Source organism: Lepus europaeus, chromosome 18 (assembly GCF_033115175.1).
Source record: "Lepus europaeus isolate LE1 chromosome 18, mLepTim1.pri, whole genome shotgun sequence".
NCBI lineage: Eukaryota > Metazoa > Chordata > Mammalia > Lagomorpha > Leporidae > Lepus > Lepus europaeus.
Genome location: NC_084844.1, coordinates 4,707,916 through 4,732,921, shown reverse-complemented (window position 1 = coordinate 4,732,921; position 25,006 = coordinate 4,707,916). Strand labels below are relative to the sequence as shown.

General features: G+C 55.5%; 1 protein-coding gene across 2 annotated transcripts in view; it reads right to left on the bottom strand.

The window, feature by feature from the left end:
* The window catches only part of SRP68 (signal recognition particle 68), a 34,275-nt gene that overhangs the window by 6,023 nt on the left and 3,246 nt on the right, over window positions 1-25,006 (bottom strand). For both annotated transcript variants that reach the window (XM_062175719.1, XM_062175720.1), the window contains exons 3-9: window positions 19,638-19,751; window positions 16,083-16,278; window positions 15,432-15,514; window positions 14,234-14,343; window positions 12,840-12,922; window positions 12,297-12,437; window positions 898-996 (exon numbers count right to left, since the gene is read on the bottom strand). In XM_062175719.1, coding sequence (XP_062031703.1) covers window positions 898-996; window positions 12,297-12,437; window positions 12,840-12,922; window positions 14,234-14,343; window positions 15,432-15,514; window positions 16,083-16,278; window positions 19,638-19,751 — 826 coding nt within the window. The remainder of the gene's footprint in view (window positions 1-897; window positions 997-12,296; window positions 12,438-12,839; window positions 12,923-14,233; window positions 14,344-15,431; window positions 15,515-16,082; window positions 16,279-19,637; window positions 19,752-25,006) is intronic.

The window sequence follows — 25,006 nt, the reverse complement described above, 5'->3', positions numbered from 1 at the left end:
GCCAACTCCCCGTCCTTGTGTGCTCGTGCAGAGCTCCCCTTCTGTGGATGTGCGAGTAGCAGCCCCTGGAACGCCCACACCCTAACCTCCAAGGGGAGAGATTAGCAGATGTGGCTAAACCAGGGCTCTTTGGATTACCCTGGAGCATCCAGGCAGGCCCAATGGAACAAGGTCCTCAGAGGAGGGAGGCTAAAGACGGAGGCCCAGACGTGGGGACAGGAAGCAGCGGCAGGGAGGGACGAGGACGTGAGCTGCCGCTTCGAAGGTGCAGGGAGCAGCCATGGCCACAGCCTGCAGGTGTGTTCTCTGGAGCGCCGTGACAGACGCTAGGTCCCAAGGTCTCCAAAGAATGCGGCCCTGTGAGGCCACTCTGACTTCTGGCCCCCAGCAGTGTGACTGGTATGGTTTGAAGCCAGAAGCCTGTGGTACCACTGCTGCAGCACAGCACACCAACGCACCCTGGCATCACGAGTCAAAAGCTGGGCGGCGTCTCCACAATGGCTGGAGCTCAGCCGCTGTGAAGGAGGCCAAGGCTCGAGGGAAGCAAAACACGTAAGGCAGCCTAACGGGAGAGGCGGGCACTGCTCGGGAAAGCAGTGTTGCTTTTTGCTGTTGTTGTTTTGTTTTTCACAAAGCAGAACAAACATTTTTGGGAACATTCTAAGCTCAAGGTACTCTGGAAGACACTAAGAGAATATTTAAGATGCTTGTAGGCTTGAGGACATGAACAGCTAAATATCCAACAATAAGTAGGATGTTAATGGGCAACATTTCAAGTGACTGTTTATGGGTGAGGAGTTCTACAAGAGGAAACGAGTTAGAGATGGGTGTTGGTGACCTGCAGCCGAGCAGGCCCCAGGCCTGGAGCCGGAGCCGCTGGCTCCGCCGACGCCCTACCTGGTCTGGCTTGAGTTCTTCCCGAACCGCCTGGACGGCGTCCCGACACTCGCTGAGCATGGATTCAAACAGCCGCTCCTTGGTTTCTTCACTCTCAGCCTGAAAGAAGGCAGACAAGGGAGTCAGACCTTCTCCTGAGAAAGCCAGCTCGCTCCATCAGCAGGAAGCAGGAGCCCGAGGAGCACTTGGATTCCCCACCGCACACCTGCCCGGCCGCAGAGACAGAACGTCCCAACGCACTGCACTGTCCAAGACGAGATTTTCTTACCGCTTTCTACGCACACGAACACGGACTTCTTCCACCTGCACCTACTACACAAGCCTACAGCAGTGAGCAGAAACTTCACCGGTTTCAGATGTTTAGTGTCTTAGCTCAGTCACTACCCTTCCTCTGCTCTACCTGACTCCTGATGAGGGCTCCCTACGTCTAGAGGGGCCCTGCAGCCCGCACGTGGCACGGCTCCCTACGTCTAGAGGGGCCCTGCAGCCCGCACGTGGCGCGGCTCCCTACGTCTAGAGGGGCCCTGCAGCCCGCACGTGGGCACGGCTCCCTGAGCCTAGAGGGGCCCTGCAGCCCGCACGTGGGCACGGCTCCCTGCGCCTAGAGGGGCCCTGCAGCCCGCACGTGGGCACGGCTCCCTGCGCCTAGAGGGGCCCTGCAGCCCGCACGTGGCGCGGCTCAATACGTCTAGAGGGGCCCTGCAGCCCGCACGTGGCACAGCTCCCTGCGCCTAGGGGGGCCCTGCAGCCTGCACGTGGGCACGGCTCCCTGCGCCTAGGGGGGCCCTGCAGCCTGCACGTGGCACGGCTCCCTGCGCCTAGGGGGGCCCTGCAGCCCGCACGTGGGCACGGCTCCCTGCGCCTAGGGGGGCCCTGCAGCCCGCACGTGGGCACGGCTCCCTGCGCCTAGGGGGGCCCTGCAGCCCGCACGTGGGCACGGCTCCCTGCGCCTAGGGGGGCCCTGCAGCCCGCACGTGGGCACGGCTCCCTGCGCCTAGGGGGGCCCTGCAGCCCGCACGTGGGCACGGCTCCCTGCGCCTAGAGGGGCCCTGCAGCCCGCACGTGGGCACGGCTCCCTGCGCCTAGAGGGGCCCTGCAGCCTGCACATGGGCACAGCTCCTGCATGCGGAAGCACAGCGTGCCACAAGTTCCCTCCTCCTCCTGCAGAACAAACTCCCAAGCTCCACGGTACAGCAACAGAGCCACCTTCATGGATCTAACAACCCGCAGACACAGAAATCCTTTCAGATCCAAGCAAGTGATAATGACTACGAATCAAAGCCCAATCAAAAAGACCTTTCTCCTAAAATCATGGCGTCCTCTTCCCACAGAGACATGCTGCACTCAGATTCCACATGGCCTCCTCTGAGTGCAATTCTGGAGCCGACAAAGTTGACAAGTGTGGGACGACAGACTCTGTACAAGCCCTGGGCGTCACCGCTCTGCTGCACAGTGGGACGAGTGAGAAAGTGACTCATTAACAGAAAACCTGCCAAGCCACATTATCATCCCAAAGAATCTCACCGAGCAGGTGGGAAGGGATGAAAGGCCGAAAGATGAACTTGTGCTACTGGCAGACCCACTGGGAACTAAAGCACCAACATTCCATTCTATTTGACTTTCCACAGAAACTTAACATCCAATCTGGAAAAATACCTTGAACATCCAAGTGACCTCCAAGATCGCTCAGAAGAAAGATCAGTACTTCCCATTCCTTCAAGAGAATTGGGGAGAAAAGAAAAGTTTTTTCCTTCTCTTTTTATCTGTAAAAAACATTTATTTATTTATTTGAAAGGCAGAGTTACACAGAGAGAGGGAGAGACAGAGAGAGAAGCCTTCCATCTGCTGGTTCACTGGCAGGACCTTCTTGCGGGTCTCCCACGTGGGTGCAGGGGCCCACAATACTTGGGCCATCTTCCACTGCTTTCCCAGGGCATAGCAAAGAGCTGGATAGGAAGTGGAGCATCCGGGACTTGAACCAGTGCGCATATGGGATGCTGGCACGGCAGTAGCAGCTTCACCCACTATGCCACAGCGCCAGCCCCTTTCCTTTTCTTAAGAACTCTTTTGGAGCCAGCGCTATGGTGCAGCGGGTTAAAGCCCTGGCCTGCAGCGCCGACATCCCATATGGGCGCTGGTTCGAGACCCAGCTGCTCCACTTCCTGTCCAGCTCTCTGCTATGGTCCAGGAAAGCAGTAGAAGATGGCCCAAATGCTTGGGCCCCTGCACCCACATGGGAGACCAGGAAGAAGCTTCTGGCTCCTGGCTTCAGATCAGTATAGCTCTGGCCGTTGTGGCCATGTGGGGAGTGAACTATCGGATGGAAGACCCCTCTCTCTCTCTCTGCCTCTCCTCTCTCTGTGTAACTCTTTCAAATAAATAAATATTAAAAAAATTAACTCTTTTGTTTTTCCTAGTTTTCAGGGTGAAAAAAAATCTTGCTCATAAATTACCTAACATAAACCAAACATAGTTTCCAGGGGCACAGTCAGCCTGTAAGTGTGCGACGGCCACCACTGACTCCCCGAGCCCCAGAGCACAGCCAGGAGCCCTCTGCTGTAAGTGTGCGACGGCCACCACTGACTCCCCGAGCCCCAGAGCACAGCCAGGAGCCCTCTGCTGTAAGTGTGCGACGGCCACCACTGACTCCCCGAGCCCCAGAGCACAGCCAGGAGCCTTCTGCTGTAAGTGTGCGACAGCCACCACTGACTCCCCCAGCCCCAGAGCACGGCCAGGAGCCCTCTGCTGTAAGTGTGCGACGGCCACCACTGACTCCCCGAGCCCCAGAGCACGGCCAGGAGCCCTCTGCTGTAAGTGTGCGACGGCCACCACTGACTCCCCGAGCCCCAGAGCACAGCCAGGAGCCCTCTGCTGTAAGTGTGCGACGGCCACCACTGACTCCCTGAGCCCCGACAGCCACCACTGACTCCCTGAGCCCCAGAGCACGGCCAGGAGCCCTCTGCTGTAAGTGTGCGACGGCCACCACTGACTCCCCGAGCCCCAGAGCACAGCCAGGAGCCCTCTGCTGTAAGTGTGCGACGGCCACCACTGACTCCCCGAGCCCCAGAGCACAGCCAGGAGCCCTCTGCTGTAAGTGTGCGACGGCCACCACTGACTCCCCCAGCCCCACAGCACAGCCAGGAGCCCTCTGCTGTAAGTGTGCGACGGCCACCACTGACTCCCCGAGCCCCACAGCACAGCCAGGAGCCCTCTGCTGTAAGTGTGCGACGGCCACCACTGACTCCCCGAGCCCCAGAGCACAGCCAGGAGCCCTCTGCTGTAAGTGTGCGACAGCCACCACTGACTCCCCCAGCCCCAGAGCACAGCCAGGAGCCCTCTGCTGTAAGTGTGCGACGGCCACCACTGACTCCCTGAGCCCCGACAGCCACCACTGACTCCCCGAGCCCCAGAGCACAGCCAGGAGCCCTCTGCTGTAAGTGTGCGACGGCCACCACTGACTCCCTGAGCCCCGACAGCCACCACTGACTCCCTGAGCCCCAGAGCACGGCCAGGAGCCCTCTGCTGTAAGTGTGCGACGGCCACCACTGACTCCCCGAGCCCCAGAGCACAGCCAGGAGCCCTCTGCTGTAAGTGTGCGACAGCCACCACTGACTCCCCGAGCCCCGACAGCCACCACTGACTCCCTGAGCCCCAGAGCACAGCCAGGAGCCCTCTGCTGTAAGTGTGCGACGGCCACCACTGACTCCCCCAGCCCCACAGCACAGCCAGGAGCCCTCTGCTGTAAGTGTGTGACGGCCACCACTGACTCCCTGAGCCCCAGAGCACAGCCAGGAGCCCTCTGCTGTAAGTGTGCGACGGCCACCACTGACTCCCCGAGCCCCACAGCACAGCCAGGAGCCCTCTGCTGTAAGTGTGCGATGGCCACCACTGACTCCCCCAGCCCCAGAGCACAGCCAGGAGCCCTCTGCTGTAAGTGTGTGACGGCCACCACTGACTCCCCGAGCCCCAGAGCACAGCCAGGAGCCCTCTGCTGTAAGTGTGTGACGGCCACCACTGACTCCCCGAGCCCCGACGGCCACCACTGACTCCCCGAGCCCCGACGGCCACCACTGACTCCCCCAGCCCCAGAGCACAGCCAGGAGCCCTCTGCTGTAAGTGTGCGACGGCCACCACTGACTCCCCGAGCCCCAGAGCACAGCCAGGAGCCCTCTGCTGTAAGTGTGCGACGGCCACCACTGACTCCCCGAGCCCCAGAGCACAGCCAGGAGCCCTCTGCTGTAAGTGTGCGACGGCCACCACTGACTCCCCGAGCCCCAGAGCACAGCCAGGAGCCTTCTGCTGTAAGTGTGCGACAGCCACCACTGACTCCCCCAGCCCCAGAGCACGGCCAGGAGCCCTCTGCTGTAAGTGTGCGACGGCCACCACTGACTCCCCGAGCCCCAGAGCACGGCCAGGAGCCCTCTGCTGTAAGTGTGCGACGGCCACCACTGACTCCCCGAGCCCCAGAGCACAGCCAGGAGCCCTCTGCTGTAAGTGTGCGACGGCCACCACTGACTCCCTGAGCCCCGACAGCCACCACTGACTCCCTGAGCCCCAGAGCACGGCCAGGAGCCCTCTGCTGTAAGTGTGCGACGGCCACCACTGACTCCCCGAGCCCCAGAGCACAGCCAGGAGCCCTCTGCTGTAAGTGTGCGACGGCCACCACTGACTCCCCGAGCCCCAGAGCACAGCCAGGAGCCCTCTGCTGTAAGTGTGCGACGGCCACCACTGACTCCCCCAGCCCCACAGCACAGCCAGGAGCCCTCTGCTGTAAGTGTGCGACGGCCACCACTGACTCCCCGAGCCCCACAGCACAGCCAGGAGCCCTCTGCTGTAAGTGTGCGACGGCCACCACTGACTCCCCGAGCCCCAGAGCACAGCCAGGAGCCCTCTGCTGTAAGTGTGCGACAGCCACCACTGACTCCCCCAGCCCCAGAGCACAGCCAGGAGCCCTCTGCTGTAAGTGTGCGACGGCCACCACTGACTCCCTGAGCCCCGACAGCCACCACTGACTCCCCGAGCCCCAGAGCACAGCCAGGAGCCCTCTGCTGTAAGTGTGCGACGGCCACCACTGACTCCCTGAGCCCCGACAGCCACCACTGACTCCCTGAGCCCCAGAGCACGGCCAGGAGCCCTCTGCTGTAAGTGTGCGACGGCCACCACTGACTCCCCGAGCCCCAGAGCACAGCCAGGAGCCCTCTGCTGTAAGTGTGCGACAGCCACCACTGACTCCCCGAGCCCCGACAGCCACCACTGACTCCCTGAGCCCCAGAGCACAGCCAGGAGCCCTCTGCTGTAAGTGTGCGACGGCCACCACTGACTCCCCCAGCCCCACAGCACAGCCAGGAGCCCTCTGCTGTAAGTGTGTGACGGCCACCACTGACTCCCTGAGCCCCAGAGCACAGCCAGGAGCCCTCTGCTGTAAGTGTGCGACGGCCACCACTGACTCCCCGAGCCCCACAGCACAGCCAGGAGCCCTCTGCTGTAAGTGTGCGATGGCCACCACTGACTCCCCCAGCCCCAGAGCACAGCCAGGAGCCCTCTGCTGTAAGTGTGTGACGGCCACCACTGACTCCCCGAGCCCCAGAGCACAGCCAGGAGCCCTCTGCTGTAAGTGTGTGACGGCCACCACTGACTCCCCGAGCCCCGACGGCCACCACTGACTCCCCGAGCCCCGACGGCCACCACTGACTCCCCCAGCCCCAGAGCACAGCCAGGAGCCCTCTGCTGTAAGTGTGCGACGGCCACCACTGACTCCCCGAGCCTCACAGCACAGCCAGGAGCCCTCTGCTGTAAGTGTGCGACGGCCACCACTGACTCCCTGAGCCCTGACAGCCACCACTGACTCCCTGAGCCCCAGAGCACAGCCAGGAGCCTTCTGCTGAAAGGTCCTCCATCTGTGCTGTCAGGGGCCAGCACTGCCACATGCGGCCACTGAGCATGCAAAAAAAAAAAAAAAAAAAAAAAAAAAAAAAGATCTTATTTGAAAGGCAGAGTTAGAGAGAGATGTACAGATGTACAGAGATTTTCCATCTCTGCATACTCCCCAAAGGGCCGCAACAGCCGGAGCTGGGCCAAACTGGAGCCAGGAGCCAGGAGCTTCCTCTGGGTCTTCCACGTGGGTGGCAGGAGCCCAGGCACTTGGGCCACCTTCCTCTGCTCTGCCGGTGTTATCAGCAGGGAGCTGGATCAGAAGTGGAGCAGCTGGGACTTGAACCAGCACACATATGGGATGCCAATACTACAGGCAGTGGCTTAACCTGCTATGCCACAGCACCAGCCCTATTTAAATAGTCGTGTGTGTCGAGTGGCTACAATCCTGGACAGTCAGTGCTGCAGAAACAACTTGCAAGAACACTGTGCAGCTCTCAAGCTGGCAAGACTCCTCATGGTCTTCCAGCGCACAGAGCCTCCGGAAGGGCTCAGCTGTGCGACACTCAACGGGGACAAGTGACGTGAACAGACTCGGCCCTGTTTAAGAAACCAACCAACCGTCCACACACACACCAGGCCACAGCAGGAGCAGGAAGGATGACCCACCGCACCCCCACAGTCCAGCAAATATGCCACCAACACCCTTTCTCAGCAGGTGGGGTTCAGTGGCTGCGGCAATGGGTGGAGAAGAAGGAGCTAGTGTCGTTTTACCAGCTACACAGGATCTGTCTCCTTTCCTGAAGGTAGGCTATGGTTCAAATTAAAAAATTAAAATGATGCTATGCTGCTATACTTCTTAATTGCCATAGGTGATCCTCATGCCTTTGACTAAGTAAGCAAACCCCTGTATCAATGCGCTGATCACAGCAAACTTTCCCAGGGCTCCCACAAGAACTCTAAGTCTTAACGGGGAAGAAAAAAGCGTGTCTAAAGGCAAAGATTTAACTGTGCTTTCCTTTCAATGCCCACACTGCACAGTGTGACTAAGAGACCACTAATTCCTGAGGAGAACTCGTGATTCTTCCCGGGCAAAGCCAAATGTCTCCAAACGGGAAGTCTTCAATGCATTTGTACTTACACTTTCCTCCTATAAACCCATACATGAAGCCAAGGTAATTCCTGAAAGAACAATGGAACGAGACACGCCTCTCCACACGCAGAGACAAGTCTCCTTCCCGCCTCACGCCGACCTTGAATGTGGAAGAACCCACACACACAAGTGGCAACTCCTGCCCAAGAATGTGTGGTGTGGCGGCACCTTTTCCCCCGGTGTGCCTTGGACACAGAAATCTTAAGCCCAGAAGTAACTGCTCCATGTCGGTCCTAACAAATTCTAATTCCACATAAATTTTTATGAAACTTGAAACCTGCAGGATGTTTCTGTCTCCAGCCTCAGGTTCCCTCTTCAAACAGCGTCTCCACACTGACTGGCACACGGGAACTCAGCTGCTGCGCGCCTGAGGCAGAGCCCCTGCTGCTACAGACCCAGAGAACTGCCACCAGTCTGCGAAGTTGCCAGAGGTGGTGGCGTGAGTAGGAGACACACAAGGCGAGTCTGACCACATTCCCCAGCGCACCCACTGAAGAACCATGGGGACAGGAACCAAGCCTCATCCAGCCCAGGGAGGGCTAGCAAAAAACACGGAAATCTGGTAAAGAAGGAAACAAACCACTTGAGAATAGATACTCTTATTTAAAAGATTGATTTATGTATTTATTTGAAAGGCAGCGTGACAGACAACAGACATCTGTTAGCTCGCTCCTCAAATGCCTACAACAGCTGAGGTTTGGGCCTGGCTGAAGCTAGGAACCCAGAACTCCATCCTGGTCTCTCACATGGGTGGCAGGAACCCAAGTACCTTGGTCAGCATCTTCTGCCTCCCAGGATGCAACTCGTTAGTGGGAAGCTGGATCAGAAGCAGAGCAGCTAGGACTTGGACCCAAGCACCCTGGTTTAGGATGTGGATGTCCCTGGTGGCAACTAACTTGCTGTGTTACAATGCCTGCCCCAGTTTTGTTTTCAATTCTAAGAAAGTTCTGATTTATTTTTGAAAAATTTATTAATATCAATAAGCAATCATTTCCCATGTACCTGGGAGTATATGTTGTAACCACACACACACACACACACACACATAAACACACTTGTGTGTGATTTTCTTTTTTCAAAGAAAAGCCTAAGGGGCTGGTGCTGGAGCGTAGTGGGCTGGGCCTCTGCCTGTGGTGCTGGCATCCCATACGGGCACCAGTTTGAGTTGTGGCTGATCCATCTCCGACCCAGCTCCCCTGCTGGTGGCCTGGGAAACACAGTGGATGGCCCAGGTGCTTGGGCCCCTGCACCCATGTGGGAGTCCCAGAGGAAGCTCCTGACTCCTGGCTCCAGACTGGCCCAGCTGTGCCACTGCAGCCATTTGGGGAGTGAACCAGCGGATGGAAGACCTCTCTCTCTGTCTCTCCCTCCCTCCCTAACTCTGCCTCTCAGATAAATAAATCTTAAAAAGAAAAACAAAAAAGAAGCATAAATGGTCTCTGTTCTACTCAGACATTAAAATCATAACTATAACTTGAGCTAAGAATCATCAAACTTGCAAATGCGTAAAACTAGTCCTCCAGACACAAGAGCTGTTGAAAAATTCCCCGTAGGGGTAGGTGCTGTGGTGCAGCAGGCTCAGCTCCTCCTTGGGACACCCATATCCTGTATCAGGTGCCTAGTTTGAGTCTCAGCTGCTTCACTTCCAACCCAGCTTCCTGCTAACGTACCTGGGGAGAGCAGATGACGGCCCAAGTATTTGGGCCCCTGCCACCCATGTGGGAGACCCAGAAGGAATTCCAAGCTCCTGGCTTCAGCCTGGCGCAGTCTGGGGAGTGAACCAGTGGATGGAACATACCTCTCCCCCCAACCCTCTGCCTGAAACTCTGCCTTTCAAATAAATAAAATAATCTTCAATTAAAAAAAAAGACAAGAAATAAAGTAAGGCAATATTAAGGATGTGAAGATTTAAAGCTCAGCTAAAGAGACCGAGGATTCTGCAACTGGATTTTGGTGGCTGATTTACTTTGTCTAGAATCTTTGCAGCGTCATACTCTGTCTGAATTGTTTCTTCTTTATGCTTTTCAGTATTGTTTTAATATTGAAGCAGCAAGAAAATCCCTACAAGCAAGCAGTAAGTTGAGACGTGTAAACTCTTTAATCGAGTTCCTAGAGGGTGGCAAACACTAACACCAGATGGGTTGGGAGACACTGAGATTCAGCGCCTTGCACGGTGTACTTCTTGACTTCTGGGACACAGAGGCACTCAGGAAGAGCTGGGCAGGGCGTACCTGTGTTACACCGCCAGCAAGGACTCTCCAGTGGCACCAAGCGGATTACCTTCAACTGCTCAGTGGGCATTCTTACTTTTTTTTTTTTTTAAAGGTTTATTTATTTATTTGAAAGTCAGAGTTACAGACAGGCAGAGGCGAGAGAGAGAGAGAAATAGAGAGGGAGGGGAGACAGAGAGGTCTTCTATCCACTGGTTCACTCCCTAAATGGTTCCAACGGCTGGAGCTGTGCCAATCCGAAGCCAGGAGCTTCTTCCAGTCTCCCACACGGGTGCAGGGGCCCAAGGACTTGGGCCATCTTCCAGTGCTTTCCCAGGCTATAGCAGAGAGTTGGATTGGGACCAGAGCAGCTGGGACTCGAACTGGCGCCCATATAGGATGCTGGCACTGCAGGTGGTGGCTTCACCCATAAAGCCACAGTGCCAACCCCCATTTTTACCTTTTTAACCCACAGTTTTGGGATGAGCACTGTGGCGCCGCAGGTTAAGCCATCCACCCACCGCCTGTGATGCTGGCATCCCATTATGGACACCAGTTCAAGTCCTGGCTTCTCTGCTCCCAATCCACTTCCTGATAATTCACCCGGGAAGACAACAGAGGGTGGTCCAGTACTTAGGCCCCCACCACCCACATGGGAGACATGGATGGAGTTCCCGACTGCTGGCCTCACCACTGCCCAGTCCAGCCCTTGTTGCCATTTGCAGAGTGAATCAGTAGAAGGAAGGTCTCTCTCTTCTCTCCTTCTCTCTCTGTAACTCTGCCTTCCAAATAACTCTCTCCCTTTCTCTCTTTGTCACTCTGCCTTTAAATAAGTAAATTAAGGGGAAAAAAACACAAAAGCAAGCAAACAAACAAACAAAAACAAACAGAAAAAAGCCTGGATGCCTTGGGTGGGGCTTTGGCTGTTTGGTTAAGACGGCCGTGTGCACACCAGATGGCCTGGTTTCAACACCTGCCTCCAGCTGCCGACTCTCCAGCCCCTGCTCACGCATCCCTGGAAGGAGGTGACAGCTCCAGGAACTGGGCTGCTGCCACCCACGTGGGAGACCTGAACTGCGCTCCTTCCCAGCCCTGGCCAGGCCGTCAGCATGTGAGGATGGAACCAAATGGGAACTCTCTCTTCCTGTGTGTCTCTCAGAATTAAAAAACAAAACAAAACGAAACAAAACAACAGTTTGGATGCTCAACACAACTCGTCAACACAGCAGAGAGCAGCCCTCCACTCCCAACACAAAGCATTCAGGTCAGTGCGCGGCCTGTGAAACCCCACTTGGTCCCCAGCAGGAGCACAGAGGCAGCCTGGTTTGTTTCTTTTAAAGCTCCCCTTTGCAGAGGTGGGAACCTTGTATCTGCCATACAAAATTATCACCTTAAAAACAAGCCTGCTGTAGATGAAATCTCGTGTCCCACCCGTGGCTGCCTGGCCCGCGGCCCAGGTGTTCTCCACCTGTGTCAGAGGGGAGGCATCCTCTCGAGTGCTTTACCACTGCCTACTTCGAGCAAACCCCGACCTCCAGGCTCTCTTATCTTTCGAGATGCATCTGGTCGTTCACGCTCACAAACATGTAATTACATCCTAAGTAGCAATTTTCATGAATATTACATGTACACCGTACGCAAAACAAGATATTCTGGTTTCACTAGGCTCTTCTGAAAACACCCAGATATGAAAGGTGAACCCTCGAGGGCTACAAGGCTAGCACAGCAGGTGAGACAGAACAGCTAAGCTGCTGCACCACCTGCTGGCCCAAACGCGATCCCTGCGCTAAGCCTGCCTCTGGCTGCTCCCACGTTCACTCCAACAACATCACTATCACCTTCTTTGCCCTCAACCTAACTCCTCTATGAAAATAGATGCAAAAATCCTTAACACAGTAACAAATCAAGTCTAGCAGGATATAAAAGCAGTAATAGACCAGAACCAAGTGGAGTCACCCCAGATGCCCAAAGGCTGGTTTATCACTGAGCATTAATTCATGAAATCCCTGTCAACAGACCCCTCTACAGGCTTAGTTTTAACAACTGGTGCATCTCCAGACCTACCACCTCCCAAAGAGCTTGAAGATTAACTTTTGTTTTGAGAGAAAGAAACAACAAGGGAACACTGGAGTGGAAACAGAGAGACCAGCCCGGGGCCTCCTCACCTGGGCGATGGCGGCCTCGTTGTCAGCCAGCCCCAGTAAGAAGATGCGCACTTTGTCGATCTTCACAGGGACCGTTCTCCCTCTCCACTCCACCTCACTCATCGTGGCTGCCTGCTTGGCCCGCGTCTGAGTGATCAGCGCCTGGAAAGCAGTGGGACACAGTGAGAGGCTGAACTGTGGAGGAGGACGGGGTGGAACTACCCGGAGCCGATCATCTGTCTCGTTCCATCTCCAGCATACCACGCCCCTCACCAGTGAAGGAGATACAAACTCTACTCACTCTAAATTCCTCCCTGGAAATACCCATCCCAGCTATGGAAGCTCTTCTTACATTTCTTACTTTTTCCATGAATCTATATTAGTTGCTTAGAAAACAAATAGGGTTAAAAACTGCTTACAGTACTAACTGACAAAGTTTTCTGTTGAAACTACAGACGTAAGTATGTGTAGTTAATAACACTATCCCTGGGGGGTGGGATTATGAATTACTTCTGGACTTTTTCAAACCAAAGACTTTTCTCAAAAATGTGCACACTACATTACCTCCAATTTTTCAGCCAAGAGACCCTCGGTGCCACCAGACCTCAATCTCATCTGCATCAGCTCATTGATGGCTGACTGGTCCCCTGGGGGGAGGGGGAGAGAGGGCAATCTTCAAAGTCCGGTTCATTTCCACAAAATTTGACTCAGACTTAACAGAGCCTTTCCCCTCCCACAAGTGCATTTCTTTCCTTTTTTTTTTTTTTTTTTAAGATTTTATTTATTTATTTGAGACATAGTTACAGACAGAGAGAGGGAGAGACAGAGAGAAAGGTCTTCCATTTGCAGGTTCACTCCCCATGTGGCTCCTAAGGCCAGAGCTGGGCTGATCTCAAGCCAAGAGCACATGGGTGCAGGGGCCCAAGGACCTGGGCCATCTTCTACTGCTTTCCCAGCCCATAGCAGAGAGCTAGGCTGGAAGAGGAGCAGCCAGGACTCGAACCCGTGCCCATATGGGATGTTGGCACTGTGGGTGGAAGCTTAGCCTACTACACCACAGTGTCAGACCCATGCATTTTTTTTAAAGATTAATTATTTGAAAGGCAGAGGGATAGAGAAAGACAGGGAGAGACAAAGACAGACATTCCATCTGCCAGTTCACTCCCCAAATAGCCACCAACAGCCAGGGATAGGCCAGGCCAAAGCCAGGAGCTAGGAATTCCACCCAGGTCTCTCCCATGGTGGCAGAGGGCCAAGCACTTGGGCCATCATCCGCGGCCTTCCCAGGCACACCAGCAGGGCGCTGGACCAGAAGCAGAGCAGCAGGGACTGCAGCGACCCCTTCAAGTTGTGGCAGCACCACAGGGGCGGCCCTACGAGCACATTCCTATATGTCTGCAGAGGTCTGTCCTCTGAAGGCAAGTCCTTGGCAAAGAATGGCCTTGGCTGACGCAGTGAACACACTCCTCATGGCACCATAAGGCTGCATGCAGGTCACTGTGCATGTGTCCAAACCAGATGATGCGCGACACCGAGTGGACCTTAATGTAACTGTGGACCTTGCGGGGTGACGCTGTATGGATGCCGTTAATGAACAAATGTGCCCGTCTGGTGAGCGATGCTGGTGACCGGGAGGCTGGTGGAGGGCAGGGAGTACATGGGGAATCTCTACCTCTCTGCTCTGCTGTGAACCTAGACTGCTCTGAAGAAGCAAGACAGCGACTTGGCTGGAGACTCTGGACTGCTCCGGGGTGACAGGAGACAGCAGGATGGGATGAAAGTAAAGGGATTCTGAGCAGGGCTTTTAGACAATTCTAATTTTGTCATCCACCAAAACTCAGGCCAAGTTGGATGCAAGGGCAGGGCAGAAAGTTAGAGGACGTCTCCAGGCTCTGAGATGAGCTCCTGCAAGCCACCAGCTGACCTACGTTGGCAGCAATGCCGCGGGCCCTGCTCACCGATGTTGTAGGCGCAGTAGCGGATGTTGGGTGAGATCTCCTCTACTCGCTGGTTGTACAGCACAGCCTGCTCCTCTGTGAAGGCACTCGCCAGCCTCTCATAGATAGTTCTGCAAGGGAAAACAGCAGGTTTTACAGCAGTCTTGTTTTTAAGAAAATAAACGCACAAGGAATACAGTGGCTAAAAAACCACAGCTCTCTTGGGGCTGGCGCTGTGGCGTGCCTGGTAAAGCCGCTGCCTGAAGCGCCAGCATCCCTGTGGGCCCCAGTTTGAGTCCAGCTATTCCGCTTCCGACCAAGCTCCCTGCTAATGCACCTAGGAAAGCAGTGGAAGACGCCTCAAGTGGGTGGGTCCCTGCACCCTCATGGAAGACCTGGAAGAAGCTCCAGGTTCCTGGCCCAGCCCTGGCTGTTGCAGCCATTTGGGGAGGGAACCAGTGGATGGAAGATCTCTCTGTGGCTCTCTCTCCTTCTTCTTTTCTTTAACTCTTTCAAATACGTAAGTAAATCTTTAAGAATAAACAAACAAACACAGCTCTCTGAGGTTCTAACTCTCAGAACTGACATCTTAAGAGAATAAACACCATTTCTCTTCTTTTTTCTCCCTCATCCCTTTTTGGAAACGCAGGAGACAGGGAGAATCTCACCCGCTGGTCCAGTCCCCAAACGCTCATCACACTGGGGGCTGAGCGGAGGCAGAAGCCAGAGGCAGGAACACAGGCCTTCACTGCAGGCGGAGGATCAACACCTGAGGCCTCACTGCGGCCCCCCAGGGTCTGCACTGCAGGCGGAGGATCAACCACCTGAGGCCTCACTGCGGCCCCCCAGGGCCTGCACTGCAGGCGGAGGATCAACACCTGAGGCCTCACTGCTGCCCCCCAGGGCCTCCACTGCAGGTGGAGGATCAACACCTGAGGCCTCACTGCGGCCCCCCAGGGTCTGCACTGCAGGCGGAGGATCAACACCTGAGGCCTCACTGCGGCCCCCCAGGGTCTGCACTGGCAGGAAGCTGCAGCCAGGAGCCAGAGCCGGGAACCGAACCCAGGCACGCCACGGCAGACTACTGCTACGCCAAACACCTGCCCTCAACATTTCCACAGGAGAAAATATCTGTCCTTTCAGAGACAAGCCAACAGCTGACCTACAACCTGACTCTGACAACAACCAAACTGCCCACGGCTTTGGACAGAGGACTTACTTGCACTTGTTAAAAGCCTCAATGGCAGCCTTCCATTCCTGATGCTCAAAACGCAGCATTCCCGAGAGGTAAGCTGTGTAAGCCTGCAGGGGGAAGCAAACCCACATCAGCGCCGAACGGCCAGTGCGCCGTCTGGCTCCATCTCCCTGCTGGCTTCTAACTGAGAGCCAGAATATGGAGATACTCAGGTTCATTTTTTAAAAAATGCATTTAATTAATAAAATGCAACAGACAGGTAATTTATTATAATTACTTTACTCCCAGGAAGGAAATTCAAAATAAAGGAAATGTGTTTTCTTACTTTTACTTCACCAAAAAAATGAAAAACAAACAAAAACTGTAGACAAATCCAAAACAAAAACAAAAGCAGAAACTGACCAAACACACTCTTTTACCTTGTGAACTCCCCAGGTCCACGATGCAAGCCCCCATCTACGCGTCAAGGGAAGCAGGACCTTTCTTGAACATTTAGTAGTAAAAACTAGGAGCTCACAAACAGAGACTAAGTTCACTTTTTAAAGCAAGGTCAGGGAGCGTTTTTCCTCTCTTGGCTATCAGCTGATAACGCCAGAAACTGTTCTGCCGGACTGTGGCTTTGTAAGAAGCCCATGTGTGATCTCCACGGTGCACACGGCCGGGGCTGACACTGACCTGCGCCTCTAACTTGGTCTTGGCATCCACGCGGCTGCTCTCACACAAGCGCTCCAGCTCCTCCGCGTGCTTCACCGCTTTGCGCAGTCGAGACAGCAAGTGGAACCGCTTCCGGGGCTCCGTGTTGGCTTCCTGTTTGAGCTGCATGGCGTAGCTCCAGGCTCGTTCGGCATCCATCAGGACCAGAAGCAGGTATCTAGACCGGAGAGAGAGGGTGGGAATGAGCGACACAGGCCAGCAGCAGAGGTACAGTTCTGGCTCTTTTTTTTTTTTGTAAATATTTACTTGCTTATTTATTTGAAAGGCAGAGAGACCGGGGGGGGGGGGGGGAGGGGAGAGAGTTGGGGGAGAAGGAAAGAAGGAGGGAGGGAGGGAGGGAGGGAGGGAGAGGTAACTTCCATCTGCTCGCTCACTCTCCAAATGGCTGCAACGGTCGAGACTGGGCCAGGCTGAAGCTAGGAGCCTGGGACTCCATTGGGGTCTCCCACGTGGGTCGCAGGGTCCCAAGCACTTGGGCTGTCTCCCACTGCTCTCCCACATGCATTAGCAGGGAGGTGGACAGGAACTGGAGCAGCTGGGACTTGAACTGGTGGTCATATGGGATGTTGGCAGCATCACAGACAACAGCTTAACCCACTGTGCCACAGCACCAGTCCCTCAGCTTGTCTCTACACCTCTCTCCCTCTCCAGCTTCAGAACCAGTCTTCCCCAGCATCAGCCATGAATCCCAAATCAGTATCTCTGGTCTCTACTCCGACTCCACGCCCTACGGGATGCGTCTCACTGAAAAGGCTCTGCCACCACGACGCAGCATCCCAGAACTGTGACCTACCCCTCCGGAATGATGTCCCACAGAGGCAGCGTCATCTCACCCCACCCTTGAACAAACACCTCTGCCATCCCAACCCACACAGAAACCAAGTCCTTAAGAGGCAGAATACAGGAGCCATAATGAACAAAGGCTGCGGGGCTGGGTGGGACCCCAGTGCCATCACTTCCTAGCTGTGTAGACTCCCAACCTCTGGGCCTCACTCACCGTGGAGCACCACTCACCACACACCTGCGCCCGGCCCTGGGCTTAATGCTCAGTAGAGGAGCCACGTGATTTCCTGGTGGGTCTTTATTCACACTCCGGCCTTCATTAACCTTCCCCTCCAAAATAAAGGACCCTGTCACCTCTGTTATCGTAAGCCAGTTCAGATCTCTTCACTTACTTTTGTGCCACCCTAACTGAACTCACTGATGGAACACCACACCCGGCTACACCCGGGAGTCTCCACCCTCCAGTCTTCTGCTGCCTGAGTAGCCGCTAAGACCTGCCCGGCGCTCTCCAGCTCCGGGACGGCACTCGGACACCCCGGCACGCTGTCTCCCCGGCACAGGGCGGCACTCGGACACCCCGGCACGCCGTCTCCCCGGCACAGGACGGCACTCGGACACCCCGGCACGCTGTCTCCCCGGCACAGGACTGCACTCGGACACCCCGGCACAGGGCGGCACTCGGACACCCCGGCACGCCCTCTCCCCGGCACAGGGCGGCACTCGGACACCCCGGCACAGGGCGGCACTCGGACACCCCGGCACGCCGTCTCCCCCGCACAGGGCGGCACTCGGACACCCCGGCACGCCGTCTCCCCGGCACAGGGCGGCACTCGGACACCCCGGCACGCCGTCTCCCCGGCACAGGACGGCACTCGGACACCCCGGCACGCCGTCTCCCGGGCACAGGACTGCACTCGGACACCCCGGCACGCCGTCTCCCCGGCACAGGGCGGCACTCGGACACCCCGGCACGCCGTCTCCCCGGCACAGGGCGGCACTCGGACACCCCGGCACGCCGTCTCCCGGGCACAGGACGGCACTCGGACACCCCGGCACGCCGTCTCCCGGGCACAGGACGGCACTCGGACACCCCGGCACGCCGTCTCCCCGGCACAGGACGGCACTCGGACACCCCGGCACGCCGTCTCCCCGGCACAGGACGGCACTCGGACACCCCGGCACAGGGCGGCACTCGGACACCCTGGCACGCCGTCTCCCCGGCACAGGGCGGCACTCGGACACCCCGGCACGCCGTCTCCCCGGCACAGGACTACACTCGGACACCCCGGCACGCCGTCTCCCCGGCACAGGGCGGCACTCGGACACCCCGGCACGCCGTCTCCCCGGCACAGGGCGGCACTCAGACACCCCGGCACGCCGTCTCCCCGGCACAGGGCGGCACTCGGACACCCCGGCACGCCGTCTCCCGGGCACAGGACGGCACTCGGACACCCCAGCACGCCGTCTCCCCGGCACAGGACGGCACTCGGACACCCCGGCACGCCGTCTCCCCGGCACAGGACTACACTCGGACACCCCGGCACAGGGCGGCACTCGGACACCCTGGCACGCCGTCTCCCCGGCACAGGGCGGCACTCGGACACCCCGGCACGCCGTCTCCCCGGCACAGGGCGGCACTCGGACACCCCGGCACGCCGTCTCCCCGGCACAGGGCGGCACTCGGACACCCCGGCACGCCGTCTCCCCGGCACAGGGCGGCACTCGGACACCCCGGCACGCCGTCTCCCGGGCACAGAACGGCACTCGGACACCCCGGCACGCCGTCTCCCGGGCACAGGGCGGCACTCGGACACCCCGGCACGCCGTCTCCCCGACATAGGATGGCACTCGGACACCCCAGCACGCCGTCTCCCGACACAGGACGGCTCTTTCCTCTCAAAGCCTTCTAGGTCAGGCCTCCTCCCGGCAGACTCGCTCATTGCCCTGTCAAGCACCCACAAGGTGCTTCCGAGAGGTCAGGATGATGAGCAGCGAAGGCCACCACCCACCAGGGCACTTCGTTACTGCGAACTGTTTCCTGGTTTGCATCTGACAGGCATCCCTCAGCAACACCGCAGTCAATGGGGTCCACGGACCGGGCTGCTTCTCCCTCACGTGGCATCCAGCTCAGCCCCGGCTACACACTGGACCACGGAGCAGCACACCTTTTTTTAATGAAGCACCCAATGGTACATATTTAGGTTCTGCAAGCCATGGTCTCTGTCACAACACACAAAAGCAGCTGTCAACAATTCCTCCATCAACGGATGTGACCATATTCCAATAAAATACATAAATAATTCAACTGGTCCGAACTGAAGTCTGAGGATCTGACCTGGAGGCTTTAGTGCGTGTTATACTCCTTCAGCAACTGTTACGCATGGGTGCCTTAAACACCGAGTCCAGAACTCTCCTGTCATAGCTTACACACGGCCAGATTTCCTCAAGATACATGATTTACGCCCGAGACACTGAAGTGCGCATTCTGGAGCCTCACCTGGTAACGATTAGAATCCAGTCACTGACTGTAGCCTTTCCCATGCACTGCAGCTCCTGAATGCGCTACAGAAACTCTCTGAGCCTCACCCCCCTCGCTTTAGAGCCTAAGAACAGTGAAAGTGCCCATCGCACAGAGCCACTGCAGCAGCAGAGACGCGGCACAGGGACGGCGCCCCGGGACGCCGCACTCGGAGCGGCAGGGTCTCTGCAGCACCAGCACTGAGCGGTCAGTACCTGTTATCAGTCAGAAGGTCTTCAGTCACTTTCTTCCCCGTGAATTTGTGTCTGTTGCCCATCTTGAAGTTGAGTGTTTTCCGGAGACGCCTCTGTCTTCGGGAACAGTAGCCCCTGTAAGAAACCGTAAACAAAACCCATTGAGCCAAGCTGCTAATACTGAGCGGTGAGTTCCGAACGAGGCAAGGCCGAAGGTTCAGGTCCTCCGTCTACATTACCACTGCTATCACACACCTCCTGAAAAGTGAGGCTCGTGGGGCTAGAGGACGTCGTCAGGAGACACAAAGACCCCGAGGCGCCCCCTTCTCCAGGGCCCACTCTGCCTGGGCAGGGTAAAAGGCCACCAAGGAGACAAGCGAATGTCGCACTGCCTGCTGGAGCGCACTGGCGGCAGGACTATGGCAGACGTGAAGAGGTGGCCTTGAGGAGCCCGGTGACAGGAAAGGCGTGGCAAGGAGTTCCAGCATGTGTGATGGCACACGAGGCGGCCAGGGAGGCTGTCACCATCACCTGCACGCCACGCCTCCCTCCTGTGTTCAGGCAGCGTTTGTCCTACTTCTGTCAGCATGCATGGCTTTGTAATCACACTAATACAAACCCCTGCAGCGCAGGGAGGACTTTTTAAAATCACCTTCCAATAGCCTCGCGTGGTGCCTAGCAATAAAAAAATCTTTCTCTCCTTCTCTCTGTGTGCATAAACACACACACACAAATCAGTGTAAAAATTAATTTCCACCAACCCCTTCAATGAAAATAATACATAATTTATAATTTAAAATTATTTAAAAAAATGTTTCCTAGGGGCCGGCACCGTGGCGTAGTGGGTGAAGCCGCCATCTGCAATGCTGGCATCCCATATGGGCGTCGGTTCGGTTCCTGGCTGCTCCACTTCCGATCCAGCTCTCTGCTGTGGCCTGGGAGAGCAGTGGAAATCTTTGGGCCCCTGCACCCACGTGGGAGAGCTGGAAAGGGCTGCAGGCTCCTGGCTTCGGATTGGCGCAGCTCTGGCCATTGCGGCCATCTGGAAAACCTGCCTTTCTCTCTGCCTCTGCCTCTCTGTAACTCTGCCTTTCAAATAAATAAATAAATCTTTAAAAAAAAATGTTTCTTTTAATCTACTTGAAGAGGGGGTTCTCCCAACTGCTGGTTCACTCCCGAAATGTAACAGCCAGAGCTGGGCTGGGCCGAAGCCAGGAACCCAGACTCCATTCAGGCTTCCCCTATGGACGGCAAGGACCAAGCCCTGGAACCACACCTGCTGTCTCCCAGAATGCATTCGCAGGAAGCCGGCCTGGAAGCAGAACAGCCAGGACCCAGAGCGGCCTCTGAGGAGGGACGCAGGCACCCTAACAGCAGCTTAACCCGACCCTGACATTTCAGGGGTCAGGTGTCTTGCACGTGGTGAAGCTCCACGCAGCATGCTCCAGTATCAGGTCTGGCTGGAGTCCAGCCTCGGCTCCCTCCTCCAGCTTCCTGCGACCGTGCACCCTGGGAGGCAGCAGGTGACGGCTCCCATCAGTCCTGGGGATGCAGACTGAGTTCTGGGCTCTCGACTTCAGCCTGACCCAGTCCCGCCTGTCGAATGCACTTGGAGAATGAGCCAGCAGACGGGAAATCTCTCTCTCTGCCTTTCAAATAAATAAACAGAATCTTCAAAATAATATTTAAATGTTACTTCGGATGTTAGTCTTAAAACTATCAGAGCACAGGTTATTAAAATGAAGAAAAAATAGTCTAGGTTGAATCTATGAACTGAATTCCCCCCCTTCATTCCTAACAACAACTTTAATCATCATTTCCCCCTTTACACACACACACACACACACAACACTCATATGTTGTAGTGGAAATATAAATTAGTAAACATCTTCTAGCAATTTGTATGCATCTATCAAGATTTCTTGGCCAGCGCCACGGCTCAATAGGCTAATCCTCCGCCTGCGGCGCCGGCACACCAGGTTCTAGACCCGGTCAGGGCGCCGGATCCTGTCCTGGTTGCCCCTCTTCCAGGCCAGCTCTCTGCTGTGGCCCGGGAGTGCAGTGGAGGATGGCCCAAGTCCTTGGGCCCTGCACCCACATGGGAGACCAGGAGAAGCACCTGGCTCCTGGCTTCGGATCAGCACCGTGCGCCGTCTACGGCGGCCATTGGAGGGTGAACCAACAGCAAAAGGAAGACCTTTCTCTCTGTCTCTCTCTGTCTCACTGTCCACTCTGCCTGTCAAAAAAAAAAAGAAGAAAGATTTCTTAAAATGTTCATACTCTGGCCGGCGCCACGGCTCACTAGGCTAATCCTTCGCCTGCAGCACCAGCACCCCGGGTTCTAGTCCCGATTGGGCGCTGGATATGTCCCGGTTGCTCCTGTTCCAGTCCAGCTCTCTGCTGTGGCCCAAGAATGCAGGGGAGGATGGCCCAAGTGCTTAGGCCCTGCACCCCATGGGAGACCAGGATAAGCACCTGGATCCTGGTTTCGGATCGGCACAGTGCGCCAGCCGTAGCGGCCATTTGGGGGTGAACTAATGGAAAAGGAAGATCTTTCTCTGTCTCTCTAACTCTGTCAAAAAAAAAAAAAAAAAGTGTAAAAAAAATGTTCATACTCTGATCATAAGTCTACTTCTATACTACTCAACATTAAAAAAGTAATCAGAGGGGCTGGCACTGTGGCGCAGTGAGTAAAGTCACCGCCTGCAGTGCCAGCATCCCATATGGGCACAGGTTTGAGTCCCGGCTGCTCCACTTCTGATCCAGCTCTCTGCTATGGCCTGGGAAAGCAGTAGATGGCCCAAGTCCTTGGGCCCATGCATCCATGTGGGAGAGCCAGAAGAAGCTCCTGGCTTTGGATCGGCTAAGCTCCGGCTGCTGCAGCCACTTGGGGAATGAACCAGAGGATGGGAGATCTCTCTCTCTCTCTCTGCCTCTCTGTAACTTTGCCTTTCAAACAAATAAATGAATCTTAAAAAAAGTAATCAGAAATACAGAGGTGTGAACAGATTCACAGAATCAAAAAGTTCAAGCCTACAAAAGTGGCTACCATAAAGTAACCAACTTGGCAGAAGAGGTAAATAAATTGTGGTATATGCTGGATTTTAAGGCTATTAATAAAAATCACACATGTGGAACATTTTTGTAGGTACTGGGAAATATATGTATACAATATAACGTACAGCAAAAAGGGACACAAACCAGCAAATTAACTGTATTCCTGTGTAACAACTTTTGTTCCCTAGTTATTTGAATTAGGCACAGTAATTAGGCGCTAACCTAAACAAGAGAAAAGTGGGTTAAGACAAAAACAAAAATCCAAAACAAGACCATCCACAATGAACTTCGAATAGGAAAGTGCTTCAACAAATTAAAGAGTATCACATTTATTTATTTATTTTAATTTTTTTTTTTTTTTGACAGGCAGAGTGGACAGTGAGAGAGAGAGACAGAGAGAAAGGTCTTTCTTTTGCCGTTGGTTCACCCTCCAATGGCCGCCGCGGTAGGTGCACCGCGCTGTTCCGATGGCAGGAGCCAGGGCTTATCCTGGTCTCCCATGGGGTGCAGAGCCCAAACACTTGGGCCATCCTCCACTGCACTCCCTGGCCACAGCAGAGAGCTGGCCTGGAAGAGGGGCAACCGGGACAGGATTGGTGCCCCGACCGGGACTAGAACCTGGTGTGCCGGTGCCGCAAGGCGGAGGATTAGCCTAGTGAGCCGCGGCGCCGGCCTTAAAGAGTATCACATTTAGCTAACAGCCATAGCATGCAGTGAGGTGAAAAACATCAACAAAAAGCTCATATAGCATGAGCTATGTCCATGCTATGTCCAGCTATGTCCACTCTGTCAAGGACATGGACACACACGTGCACCACACATACTCAGAAAAACCTTCCTCTGGGCTGGCATGTGGTTAAGCTGCCACTTGTGATGCCTGCATCCTAGACCGGAGTGCGGGTTCAAGTCCTTGGGCACCTGCTACCCACGTGGGGAGACCCGGGCAGAGCTCCTGGATCCTGGCTTCGGCCTGGCTCAGCCCTGGCTGTTGCAGCTATTTGTGAATCAGCAGATGGAAGATTCTCTCTCTCTCTCTCTCTGGTGCTCTGCCTTTCAAATAAATCATAAAGAAGAAAAGACAGCTCTTTCCTTTGCGTTCACAGCCACACATAAGACACTTCCCCATTCCTCTTTCCCTCACAGTAAAACTTTTTCAGAGAACAGGCAGTTAGCCATCTTCTGCTGCTTTCCCAGGCACATTAGCAGGGAGCTGGACTGGAAGTGGAGCAGCTGGGACTCAAACCAGTGCCTGTACGGGATGCCAACGTCACAGGTGGCGGCTTTACCTGCTACATCACAATGCCAACTCCAGTATTTGATTTTTTTAAGATTTATTTATTTGTTTGAGAGGCAGGGTAACAGAGAGAGGGAGAGACAGAGAGCTCTTCCACCCACTTGTTAACTCCCCAAATGGCCACAGGGAGACAGGACCTTCTTCTAGGTCTCCCACGCAGGTGCAGGGGCCCAAGCACTTGGGCCACCTTCTACTGCTTTCCCAGGCCATTAGCACAGAGCTGGACTGGAAGAGGAGCAGACAGAATATGAACCAGCATCCATATGGGTTGTCGGCACGGCAGGTGGAGGCTAGGCCTACTATGCCACAGCGCCAGCCCCCGGGGTGGGCTTTTGGAACAGCAATTAAGATGCTGCTTGAGACGCCTGCATCCAATTAGGAGTGCCTGGGTTTGAATTCCAGCTCCACTCCCACTCCCAGCCTCCTGCTAATGCACACCGGGGAGGCAGCAGGTGATGGCACAAGCAGCTGGGTCCCTGTCACCCACATGGGAACCTGGATTCTGGCTATTGTGGACATTTTGAGAATAAACCAGCGAATGGGAGAGCTCTTTCTCTCTCAAATAAACAAAATGAATTTTAAAAACAATAATCTAGGAGCCGGCACTGTGGTGTAGCAGGTAAAGCTGCTGCCTGCAGTGCCGGCATCCTATAAGCACACCGGTTCGAGGCCTGACTGCTCCACTTCCGATCCAGCTCTCTGCTATGGTCTGGGAAAGCAGTGAAAGATGGCCCAAGTCCTTGGGCCCCTGCACCCACTTAGGAGACCTGGAAGAAGCTCCTGGCGCCAGGCTCTGGATTGGCCCAGCTCCGGCCATTATGGCCATTTGGGGAGTGAACCAGCGGTTGGAAGACCTCTCTCTCTTTCTCTGCTTCTCTGTAACTCTGCCTTTCAAATAAATAAATAAATCTTTAAAAATAATAATAATCCAGCAAAAAAAAAAAAAAAATCCAGAACAGAACACACTGAACGCTGGCAAGATATAACGCGGCCACAGCCCTCGAACACGCCGGGAAGGGTGCATGCACACCGACGGAGA